The sequence below is a fragment of the Pempheris klunzingeri genome, chromosome 7 (genome assembly GCF_042242105.1).
Source record: "Pempheris klunzingeri isolate RE-2024b chromosome 7, fPemKlu1.hap1, whole genome shotgun sequence".
NCBI classification, from domain to species: Eukaryota; Metazoa; Chordata; class Actinopteri; order Acropomatiformes; family Pempheridae; genus Pempheris; species Pempheris klunzingeri.
Genome location: NC_092018.1, coordinates 21379796 through 21392953, shown reverse-complemented (window position 1 = coordinate 21392953; position 13158 = coordinate 21379796). Strand labels below are relative to the sequence as shown.

The 13158-nt window shown below is 41.6% G+C and overlaps 1 protein-coding gene across 1 annotated transcript in view; it reads left to right on the top strand.

Annotated features, from left to right (window-relative positions):
• The window catches only part of LOC139203869 (zinc finger matrin-type protein 4-like), a 95904-nt gene that overhangs the window by 27363 nt on the left and 55383 nt on the right, over positions 1–13158 (top strand). The window contains exon 3 of the mRNA XM_070833765.1: positions 5180–5269. Within this exon, the coding sequence (XP_070689866.1) occupies positions 5180–5269 (90 nt within the window). The remainder of the gene's footprint in view (positions 1–5179; positions 5270–13158) is intronic.

Below are 13158 nucleotides of genomic sequence, written 5' to 3'. Positions count from 1 at the left end.
CAATGGTGTAACTTTGTTAATGTATTGGTTTTGATTTGCTTTAATGATCATTGAGTTTGATTATTGTGATGTGTTGTAGTTTACCAGGTTGCATTATTTTGCTTAGTCACATGTACACACACCCACACACACACACACACTCTCTCTCTCCATATTGTTTCTTAGCTAGTCACACTTGGTTAGATTCTTTGTTTGATTTTGTTATGTTTTAATAAATGTTTTAACCCATATGCTGTTTTTAATATTGTGTAAGTATTTTACGAGACTGAATCAGTTCAATCTTTTTCCTCGTTTTATTGAGGTGGTGACCCAATCGTGTCGCAACCCTGATGGATTTCCTTTTTTTTTGTCCTCGTACTGGATCCCAGATAGGCTGATATGCTGGTGTTGACATGTTTGTGTCTATCAGATCATATTTGACTTCCTCCATTTTCAAACAAAAATGCTCTGGAATGAAATCACTGACCCCTGTGCAGGTAATGTCACAATTCCCCGCACACCTACCCTAGAAATCCAGTCCAAATCTGACTGTATGTGACCTGTTCTGTGATGTTCACCATCCTATAGGAGGACAGGGCACTCCTATTGTAGTATTTTATTATGTGTTATCCTCTTTAGCTGTCAGCCTCACAGACTTTCACTCTCCTGGCTCTATGTTCCTCCAGTCAAGCGTATCTAGGGGTGGTCCACGTGGTGAATAACTTGTAAACAATTTGATTCATTTTCAAAATGTTATTTGCTCAAGTGTTAACTAACCATAACTCTTCAGTGTCTCGTACAGACACAGAGACGGTGTCTCATGCAAACGCTTAAGGGGGCCTCGTGCGTGGGTATCAGACGCCAAAGGAGGTGACACAGTGGCAGTAACTGACATACTAGGAATGAGGCTAGTGTGGCTCTCTGATGGAAAACCCATCTGTCATCTGAAGAGTGTCATTATTTTCATTGCACATTATTGTTTGTAATGGTACATGCATGCCTCCCATACATATAGATGAATATGGAGACAGCAGGGAGCTCCAGTCTGCTGCTGGTTGCTACTTCACAGCTACAGTGGAGCACAGTGGGCTCAAGTTCTGTGGTCAAGAGCAACAGATGGAATGAGTCTGTATTCATCCACCTTCTACTACACGACTGCCTCCCCCACATAATTATATAGTTTACATGTCTGACAAAGGGTGCATTTTTATTATTTCCAACAAGAAATGGGGCTACCTTCTAGTTGGTTGTGGTGTGACAGTCTATTATGGGATGTAAAAAAACATTTTGAACGTGGAAAATATACAGCGGGTAAAGTATTGAACACGTCACCATTTATCTCAGTAAATATATTTCTAAAGGTGCTAGTGTGTTCCGATGTCTGGAACAAATGTGATGGAAATCCACCCAGCAGTAGCTGAGGTATTTCACTCAAAACATTAAATGTCAATGGTCAACTGGTAGTGTTAATTAAAAGAGCAGGGCATCGTCAAAGTCAGTAAGATTCATCCTCTGGGGACCATGAATATCATTGCAACCCAGCCAGTAGTTGTTGGGACAGTGAATTGACCAGCTTCTTTTTAGAAGCATGCTGGGCCAAGAACAGTCATAAAAATGATATATTTAACAGAAACAAAATGAACAAAACAAATAAAAGAACACTGCAGGACTGCAAGCCAGGCACAAGGTCCTAAGGAGCGCGAGACCCTGTGCCACTGCTCAGCCCATGCAACGGTTCTGTTATTCATTTTCTTGCCAGGAATTAGCAGAATTAGTTTAGATTGTCACTGCCCTGCTCAAGGCATAATCCGACAAAGGGCCCCCTGTAAAACCTCACCATGCTGATGGGAAATAAACCAATGAGACAAAGTACTAATTTGTGAGCGTTAGAGATGCTGGAGGGCACATTTTTTCACCTTAGGACAGAACTTGCAGTTTCTGCGTGTTCCATGTATTGTGGTAGAAAAGTGAATAATCTTACAACCCAAAATGTGGGAGTATTAATGTGGAGCAGCTAGTCCTTGAAATACCTACAGTGCCAGACTCTATGTTCCTGACATGTTAGCGTTGCCTTGACCCTGAGCGGAGATCCAAACCAATTGTAATTATGTATCTGGCCCCACTTGGTAAATAGGAAGTTATGCAAAAAAGAAGAAATATATAATTACAATAAAACAATGAGCAAATTAATAGAATTTCAAATGTGCAAAATATAAATGTCAGTGTACACTCCAGTCCAGTTGTGCATGCATGCATGCTGATGTCCTCTGTAAGCTGGTGAAGTGGAACATTCCTGTGCAGTTCTGCTGCAGAGAGGAGATGTTACCTCAGTGCGCCTGGGCACCGAAAGAGCAATTGATTGCGAGTAAAAAAACAAACAAAAAACACTGATATGATTTCAGGTGGTGAACCAAAGCCCAGCCTGCTGTGAGTGGTGCCTTTGTGGCAGCTCTAACAGTGAACTGATTTTAAACTCTGGTTTGTTGTCTAGTTCCTGTGCTCTATGAATGACTCCATATTATTGTTCCTTATCAAGGGAGACCTAAAAGTCCTACTTTTAGCACAGGAATAAACACTTGGAATGGTACAAAGCTGATTCTGCCTTCGTTTAAAGAAGTCATCTGACTGTTTAATGGAAAGTTGGGGAGAAAATTTGACTTGCAAATGCTCAAATATTCCTTCTTCACTGTTCCTACTGACTTAAAAACGTCGGTGCTCCTGCAGTGAGCATATTATATTCATGGGTATTATGACATCAACAGGACCACTTCACATTCCCAAAATAAGCACAAAACAAGACGGGTGATTTATACAAAGGCAGAATAGGCTTTGTTCTTGTTCATTTGAGCTAAATGTGTCATAATGATTTTTCTTCTTTTTTCAGTTCATATTTTGCAAATACTTGCAGTAGAATTTGGTTAAAGGGGAACCAATCAAAAGAGGATCATTTTTTTATGAAAGCGTTAACTGTCATATATCCTTTTCAAGCTGGATCATTTTTTCCCTTCAAAGAAGTGGCAGAGCTCAGGTTGTGGTATCTCTGCCAGGAAACCAGACAAATAAGACAAACAGAGTCGATGGCGAACGAGGCGGGATAAGTTGGTCTGTCCTGCCCTTGTGAAGAGAAGCTGTCCTTCTGGCTGACAAAGGAACGCACAGGGCCCCTGTCCACACTGCTACAAGCCTCACTAGATGCTATCTTGTCACTATAAACTTACCCTCTTCTATGGATTCCCCTGACGATGCATCGACAATAGCTTTCCTTTCCTCCTTCTGTATCTCAACATGCAAAGCTTCTACGAAACAGACTTATTTTCAGCTAAACTAATATGCCCTGCTGTGGCTGAACTATCAGCCAGCCTGGGGGATCGATGAGCTGCTGGTAAGAAGACTCTTGCTTCACCTTCAGGGAACCAAACACTAATTATCAATTCAGCCCAGTGTCAGCGAGCAGTGCACTTCATCATTTTTTCTACATTTGATATTTCATTTTCTTATTTTAAGTACTCTCAAACATGAGATGTATTTCTGAAACAGGAATATATTTGGAAATAAACCCATTCCACCGTCCATTAGGACAAAAGTGCAGGATCAGCATCAAATTGACCTCCTTGATGGAGAAACTTAAGATTAGACATGATGGTGTCACATATGAGTACATACTCACTGTAGTTGATGTCTTTAGTTGATACACGTGGCTGAGACCATCCATCCATCCATTATCCATCCATCCATTATCTATACCGCTTATCGGTCAGGGTTGCGGGGGAGCTGGACCCAGTCCCAGCTGACTTTGGGTGAGAGGCAGGATCACCCTTGACTGGTTGCCAGCCAACCACAAGGCCAACACATAGAGACAGACAACCACTCATGCTCACACCCACAGGCAATTTAGGGTCACCAATTAACCTAACCTCCTCCTAACCTGCTCTTTGGACTGTGGGAGGAAGCCGTACCTGGAGTACCTGGAGAAAACATGCAAACTCCACACAGAGAGACCGCAGGTTCAAACCTGGATTCGAACCTTCTTGCTGTGAGGCAACAGTCCTAACCACCGTACCATTATTATTATTTTCTTTTATTTAAATGGGGGCATTCATTGTGGACAGCAACGAAAGAATTTCATTGTACATGGAAACCTGTTTCCTCACTGTGCATATGATAATAAACACTTTGAATCCTTGAAGAGATTAATGTGATGATGGCATCGGAGAGGAGCCACAGGAGTGCCAGGGAAAAAGAGCATGTATGAACTGGATTAGGCATTTACTAGCTTAATGTGTCGCTCCTTATCTGGAGGCGCCAGCCAACCCAAACCACAAGATTCACATCAGTTACATCTCTAATTCAATTGTTCAAGGTCTCAGGTCTAATCCATGTGCCAGAAATTAAACACCTTTGTCACACTATGTTGAAGAGAATGAGTGGGATACGTTCTTGTTAGTATGTCACAATGTGGGACCTCTAGTGATCACATGACGCTACAAATTGCTGGTGAGATTTTGAATGTTCAGTTGCTCAGTTGATCATTGGCTATATCCTAGGGATTAATGCCTCTTCTGTTACATCTCTGTCGAGTACATATTGTGTCAGGTTGCCGCTGCTGGTCCTTGAATACAACGCTGAGTGGCACAGAGGACATTACTTAGGTACTTAGGAGGAGATTGTCAAAGATATGAGAATGAATCAGTCTGCATGTCGATGTGTCCTTGCGCAAAACAAGGAACCGCAAATTGCTCCTGAAGCTTTGATGTGCGAGTGTGTGTGAATGACTAGCTTCCTCCTGATAACTGGCAACCTGTCATCAGTGTATGAACAGTGTGTGAACGGGTGAATGTGAATGTAGTGTTGAAGCTCTTTGAGTGTGCAAAAAGACTAGAAGGAGCTATACAGGTACAGTTCATTTAGCATTTACCAAGGAGATGAATATGAGCAACCCACACTGGACCAAACCACCTGGATGATGAACTGAGAGCCTTGACTCGGACCATTACAATAACACTTATTAACTGTCATTAGTATGATAAGATTCTACAAAAAGAGCCCTCTGCTAAAGCCAAGAACAAAGGCCTGACAGAAGTGGCTGCCCTGTCTGACTGACAGTCGACGACCTGCAGCCTGTGAGGAGACCACATCAAAACAAGAATGTACCACTTTAATAGTGCTTCGCTTCTAACTTGTTTCCTTTTCTCTCCCTCAGAGTCGGAAACACGCTAACAAAGTGCGGCTGTACTACATGCTGCATCCTGTGGACGGAGGCTGCCCTGCCAAGAAGCTCAGAACAGACAATGTGAGTCCTGTGTGAATTACACGTCGTCCTGTCTCTCCTGTCCTCACGGCTCAGTAATCACTGACACACATGCACACCCTCACCCACAGCTTCCAAGTCTCACATGGAAGCCTTTATTGTTAATAGATTTTCCTGCTTTTCCCAAAACCACTGTAATAGAAGAACTGACAGATAAACAGCAGTGCCACATTTCTAGACCACTGAACAATGCAACAGTGACGGCGCTGCCATTGGATGCATGGGGTTCATCAAACACAGAAAGACATTGTGAGGTACCCAGCCCTCCCGCACCCCCCCCCTATCATGTAAATTGGAAGTACATGACAGGTGCAATTATGTGGCCTGTCGTTCCCTGTTTGATAACTGCTCGGCTGGTGACGTGTGTTGTTTGGTTAATGTAGCCGTTACCACTTAAAGCAACTTGTGTTCCTCTTTGCCTCCGCTGATTTCTCCTTCCCCAGAGAGGCATCGCATGTTGAGATTTTATGTTAGCGTCTCAGTGAAAATGGGCTCTTCCATTCCAAACCCTTTGTCAGGTGGAGTTAGGCGTTGTCGTGGGGCAGTGGAAGAGGTGAGGATGAGGAGAGGCTGTGGAAGGATTGTGGTCACTGCTGTGATTACTGGGAGCTATCAGTGCTTTGTGAACCAGATCGCTGCCTCAGCTCATCGTCCAGTCTGTTTCTCCTTTCCTGTATTTCCCCTCTAAGACATCACTGTCTTCTCTGTCGCTCTCTTTTTCTGTCCTCATTTCCTCATCTATTTCCCCACCATTCTTTTTCCTCTTACATCTTATTTTCCTTTTCTTTCAATTCATCTATGTTGCACACTTGGACTAATAAATAGAATTGCCAGGCGTGCGTGGGTCATGGACATGTCTTTTATTCTCCTGCAAATACAAAACCACAAGCACAACTTCAGCGGTCTGTTCGGGCACGTGCGGTACCTGTGCACCCTAAAGACAAAACAATAAATATACGCTAGCACAATCTCTATGAAAACAGGATACAAGTTTAATAGTTTTTTACCTACTAGGTAGCAAACGGCAAGGGCGGCACTTCACAGAGAACCGGCTAACTTCGACATATTACTTTATATACAATTATAGTCGGCGGTTTCTCTCACACACTGGTTACATATTTGTGTCGCTACATTTATACATCATCTTATGACTTTTGCTCACCTGCAAATACAAAACCACAAGCACAACTTCAGCACGGCCGCTTACTGCGGGACATTCTCGATCTGTTCGGGCACCTGCGGTACCTGTGCACCCTAAAGACCCCTAAGCTGCCCAGAAGTGCCTGTGTGAGCTCGCTCATACTATTTACTAATAAACCTGCTCAACATAGGATTAGTGCTGCCTGAATACAAATCACGTTACAAATCAAGATAACACACAATAAAACCTGAGAATGGGGGGGTACCCAGTGTCCATATTACGTTGACATATTACTGTGGGTCCCACATCTATGTTCCTCGTGTTTCCACTTTCCTCTGCTTTTCTTTCCTTTCCTTCCTTTTCTTTTCTATCCTAGTCTTTCTTTACTTTGCTATCCTTTCCTTTTCTTTCTGTTTCTCTATTCTCCTTCACCCCATGTCCAAGACTATCCACTGTCTTTTCCCTCCCTGTCTTTCTCTGTTCTTTCCTACTTCTCTTATCCCGATTTTTCCTCTCCTTTTCAAAGTCTTTTTCTTCCTTCTTCTACCCTGCCATTTTCTCTACTTTTCGGTCTTATTTCATCCTCCCTTCCTTACATTTCAACTAAAGGTCTTTCTGTGGCTGTTGCTTTCATTATTTTTTGTGATATGAGATGCAGGAGTCTTGTCGTCTGTCTCCTGTCAACGTTCTGCTCATGCTTTCATCACTCGCTGTGAAGCTGAGTAATGAGTGATGAGACTCAGCTGTAGGAATGTGGACGTCACAGCTCATCATTCCTTCACTCTTTGTGCTTCCCATTCCCATCCTGTCAGGCAGCACAGGTCACCATCGCATTTGTCTGTAGCGATTAGGAAAAAAAAAAGAAAACCTTAAACTTCATTTAAAGACCCATTCATTCAAATTTGTCTCTTACAATGTGATATGGCTCATTTTACTCAGGGGCGATTTCTGTTTGTCAAAGCAGCAGAGGCCAAGACTTTAGTGTCCAAAAACACCAAAACTTACAACACCAATGATGCGGCTCAGTAGTGTCTTTCATCGGGATATAATCAGCGTTATTTTGTGAAAAAAGAAGACGTTGAAGAACAGTTTTCTCAGGATGGTTAGAACTCATCATGATGAGAAAAATGAACTGTGTGATGTGTGAAATCAGTGTTAAGCAACAGCAGTACTATCAGCGCAATATACTTAAAGTAACGGGAGTGGTACATTATTATATACCCCGTTATTGGAGTTTAATTATTAATGCATAAATGAACCCAGCCAAATGTCAAGTAAACTGCACAACATTTGATTTCAATTTAGAAATGTGAAAAGATGAAATAGCATTAAATGAAGTGCCTCTAAATTTGTGCTGAACTGTAATACTAATGGCAGTCAAGCCAGCATGTGGAATAGTGATCGTTAAATGTACTCATGCCGAGACATTCATACAAAGTATCTGAAGTGTGTGTGTATTTCATTCCTCTGTGGCCTTCACTATTACTCCAACTGCTCTCAGTATCAAAGCGGTTTGCATTTCACGTGGACTCTGTGTCTGCTTTGTACTGGCTGTGTTAACAGGGACAAAATTAATTTGGTATGTACATGGATACAGCTGTTTTCCCAGAATCACTGTCCATGCTGCAGTATCTCTGAGCAGGGGAGCCAACAGGAAAAGGTGCTCTAGTCGAGTGCTTCGTGCTAGTTCATGTGAGGTGGCCTCGATGGCTTGTGTCATCTAAGGCCTTGGCGTGGAGGAGGATTGGGCTCAGTGTTTCTGTGAAGTCTGCGATTTAAAGGTCTGGGAGCTGCTTTTATCTTTTCAGAGCTTAAATAAGTGCAGGGAGAGTAAGAGAGCTCATTGTAGGAGCATCCCACTATACCGGAGTAAAGATGAAGACGACGCACTGTCGTTTTTATGCATAATCAGCTGTGGTTGTATCTGATGGAGATGGAGTCTAATCTTAGCCTTCTACTGCATATGCTTGGTCATTCCTCTTACTTTTCTTTTTAATAATACAAACATTTTATGGTCAGTAAGCAAAAGTGAGATAGAGATAATAGGTATCATGTAGAAATGTCCCAAAGTACGAATGTTCCATTTTTGGAAAAATAGACTTTTGATGCATATATTCATTATTGAAATGTCTGCCCCGTCTGAGGCACTCACACTCATCGAGGCGGGTTCCCAGTGAAGATATACGTCTTTAAAAAATGGGCCATGAATATCTGCTTTTCATTTTAAAAAAAAAACAGGGCACTTTAGTTTTTAGTAAACATCACTCAAACAAGAGGAAATAGGCAGGGCCTTTTTCAGCCACAGACTGGTGCACTAGTGAGGCTGAGTCAGAATAAACTCTCGTGGTGATGAGGAAACACGTCAGTCGATGCAACAGTGTAGCTCATTGATGCTTTTTTAATCATTCTTGGACAGCAGTGGAGCTCTGTGGCTCAGAGGAAGAAGACCCACAATACCTGCTAGGTATGCTGCTGTTTTCTTTATGGGATTTGTTGACAGTTAAAAACTATAGAATGTCACCAAATGCATGTTCTATTCAAACATCATATTGCTCACGATGACTTAGTGTGGAGCTTTACTGTATCTTGCTATTATCTACTTTATATTACAGTTCATAACCAAGTAACCAAGAGTTATTTGAAGAGGACAGAAATGGATCAACAACTTATCAGTTGTCCTGATCATTTACAAAACCGCAGCTTTGTGTTGGAGTGTTTCACAAATTGTTCATGACAGATAAATGAAAGTTTAAAAGGAAAACTTGTTTGATAGGATTAAGTCGATGACCATAAAGTCTGTAAGCCTATTCAATAAATCAGCCTGTGTCGCATTTGCTTCAGGCTGTATTTGGCTTTGGAGGTTACTCATATTCAACGCTTACATGTCTCAGGAGAGGGTTTGACACCAAAGGCAAGCTTTTTTAATAATGCCATGGGCTGCTTTATATATGCATGCAATTATAGAAAAAAAAAACAACCAAACGAGGCTCATTACATGTAAATGCACAGGACATTATGTTATTAGGCATCCATCAAACCCAAATTCAGCTACAGTGCATTTCATTTGACTTTATTGACAGTGAGTTGTAATCAAGATGCCATCCATCAGGAAAACAACCCTCAACTCTGTCTAGACAGGTAATTTCCTCTCCGTGTGCTTTTCACAAATCAACTGGACACATCAGCTCTCTAATGTGCACATGGAGCTGTGTAGGATAGCAACAGAACGGTTGCTGAGTCATGTAGCTAGCTGCAGAAACCAGTCAGGAGACGAGAGTGAGAGCCACGGGAAGAGTTTGTAGCTGATAGAACAGCCCATCTGAGCCTCAAGGCAATTCAACTGAAGTGTGTGGGGTGTGTGAAGGTTTACTATCCTTCTGCTGCAGCTGCCCTGCTTCCCTCTGAGAGTTTACTGTCTGGAGCCTTGTCGTTCTGTTGTGTGCCATCTATTATGTGTTTTGATGGTGACAATAAATTCAGTTTAACACACCAGTATTCTACAGTGCATACATTAACATTTGAAGGGAAAAAAAAGAGCATCTTTAGGGTCAAAGTAAGACCACTGAGTAGTCAAAAGGTGAATTAAGTAACTGAACTCCTTCACAATGGATAACTGTAACATCCATAGTGGATTATAAGTACTGTATTTAACCATTGGTGGGAGGACCTCAAGGATAAATGGTACATGGTCTATATTTGTATAGCGCCTTTCTAGTCATTTCGACTACTCGAAATGACCCATTTCACACATCATTCATTCAGGAGGAATCGAAGTTGGAGGAGACTATTCTTTCACACACATTCACACACTGAGGCTGCTTCTGGAGCAAGTTGGGGTTCAGTGTCTTGCCCAAAGTGACTGCTGACGTCCAACCTCCCGATTGATGAGGTTCCGTCTAACCAAAACCCTGTCAGACTCTGCTGTTGACCCTAAGGGGTCAGGCAGTCGGTCTGTCAATCATTCTGTCTTTTAGTCTGTCAGTCAGTTCATCGGTCAGTGTCGATGGGTCATGAGGTTGCAGGTTAGACAACTAATCAGCTGTAGCAACCTGTTTTCTTCCTTTTAATGGTAAAAACTCTAACCAATAAGTTTTTTTAAAAACACAATGACATATTTCTTACTACAAAAAGGTGGGATTCAGCTCTCTAAAGCACGGCTCACTACTATGTTATGACTGTGGTTGGACTGTGACGTAACATTGCAAAATTTGTGATCAAACAAGGAGCAGCTCACACAGTGTTTCATCTTTGTTTTCTCTAGTGTCACATTAAATCTATGTTGGGTCTGCAGTCTGACCTTAGGCTCTTGGTAAAAGGGCACATTGCCTTGATGGGAGAGGGCTCCACTTAAACTACACAGATGTGATGCGACCAGGCTGCACTTATAAGGTGGCACTGTCTAAAAATACACTCGGCTGCACAGCCTCCAGAGACTGTGGGAGTGCGTATGGCCTGGCATGGCCGGCATCTGGACCTGGTTGAGCTGATGGCATCTGACAACTGTACATGCTGCTGGTCATGCTAGTCACTGTGATAACCTGCTCTCATGCGGGGAGGGAGTGTCGGTTAGTAGTTTGTTTTCTGGGCTTTGCAGCTTTAAGGTTTCAGATGGTAAAAAGCAAGTTTTGGACCAGTGTGGTTGGGTTACTGTGACTGTGACTCTTATTTTCATAGCCAGATATGCAAAGCCAGCTAAGCAGAATTATGTTAGGTGATAATATAACAAAGACAAACAATGAATTAACATGAACCTGTGTGGAGGCTGCAGCTTTGCCAGTTGGAGACCTGATCAGCATCTGTGCATTTCACTCTGCTTGAGAGGTTTTTAATTTATTACTGCACTTCATTCGTCCTTCTGTTCAGTACTGGATTTTCATTTAAGTATTTTCCTACAAATTTTGAAATGTCACATTTGTATAGATTAACACTCAAGCACACTACACTTTTTTGTAGATAACAGTGCTGGAAATATTTGTGTGACGCAGTTTGTATATTATAAATGTGCTGTAATGACGAGTGCATTAAATGATGAGTTGATGGACAGAGAAATTATTTTACAGATGTTAAACTGTAAGTCATTCCAGACATTTGTTGGTTTTTGGGAACTTATAATGACTAGTGATTTTTGGTTTTTATTTTTACATATTGTCAACAACCAGAGTAATCATTTTAGAGAAGAGTCACACATTAGTTGGCTCAGTAGAATATAGCCTCTCAATGAAATGCCTCTGTGTTGTATTCTTGGTCATCATTGGCTCAAACATAGTCCATAAATTACAGATCTCACATTTGATTGTTTTGCAGATATAAACATAACAAGCCAGAAAATATTGGCAGACTGATTATGGACAATACAGAATGTCATTGCTTTTTATAAAACTTGCTGTCATTGTTTAGCTTATTTTCATTCCTGTTCAGCAAAATATGGTTTGGTTTGTGTGTGTGTGTGTGTGTAGTGTAATTGATATTGTACATACAGTGCTTTGCAGGTATTTTTGTAATCTGTAAATTACACACACAGCAGCACTAGTGATACGGCACTGTGCAAAGGTCATCACATTATCACTTCATTTTATGACTAAGAACAAAAAGCCAAATGACAAAAAAAGATTGCGGGAATTTCAGATATAAGTAGACATAAGATCACACACAGGACTAGTTCACAGTTAAAACTCTGTTTTGGCATTGTTATTTCATTTTATTCATATATTTTTTTTTATCTTCATCAGACCAACATTGTCACCTCAAAGTATGATTTCCATGTGCGTGCTCACAGTAGCCAGGGGTTGGCCTAATGTAGCATGGATTCTCTACCAATCGACGACTATACCTCCATTCACTTAAGAAATAAACTTGACACTCAATAAGCAGTGTAATGCACAACAGGAGGGTTTGATGTTCGATGGAATCCCCCTTACAGAGTTGTAGCATGAGGCAACGCTGTTAATGAATAAAACAATAATCCACTGTTACACATTCCCTCCCAGGAACCATCATAACTGTGTTTCTGAAAGCAGGGAACATCTTTTTATTTGTCTCTTTATGTTGTATAAAATCTTTGCTGAGACACTTAAATTGCTTAGATGGTACCTTATATACTTTGTGCTGCCTTATCCCCGGGGTTCTGCTGACGTCAGTACAGAGATAATACTCGTCACATAACAGCAGTGCAGGAGGAGACTTCACTGTCAGCACGTTAACTTCTTATACATCTGTTCATGCATACTACATGAAACTGGAATACATGAGCCTTAAACAATTAAGCTCTTTGATCAGCATACCACTATACTATTAGCGCATTAGCAGAGAACTTTTGCTGATTCAAATCTTCACAGCAGCTGAAAGAGAGACGTATAAAGTACCTTTTTCCTACCTCTAAAATAGCTGTCGAGGAGCCTTTCAACAAAATCTTTAAACCATGAAGTGCTTCCATGGAGCCAAGAGGAACCCATTGCTATACTTTGGTGGTCCCTTTTGATTCTTTTAACAAGACCAAGAGTTTACAGCCATGCTAGTCCCTCTGTTAGGTTGCACATGGTAATGTCAGTATGCTAACGTGCTCAAAGCCTAGTTTTCAGGTCTTTGATCATGAACCAAAGTGGCTGCCATGAGGCATGTTGACTGTGGCTATCAGTTTGCAAGTTTCCTGATAATGACCAGCTCTCCGGACCTCAGCCCAGTGACAATTCAACATTAACGTGTCAGAAAGCTGTTTGAGATCATTCCATCC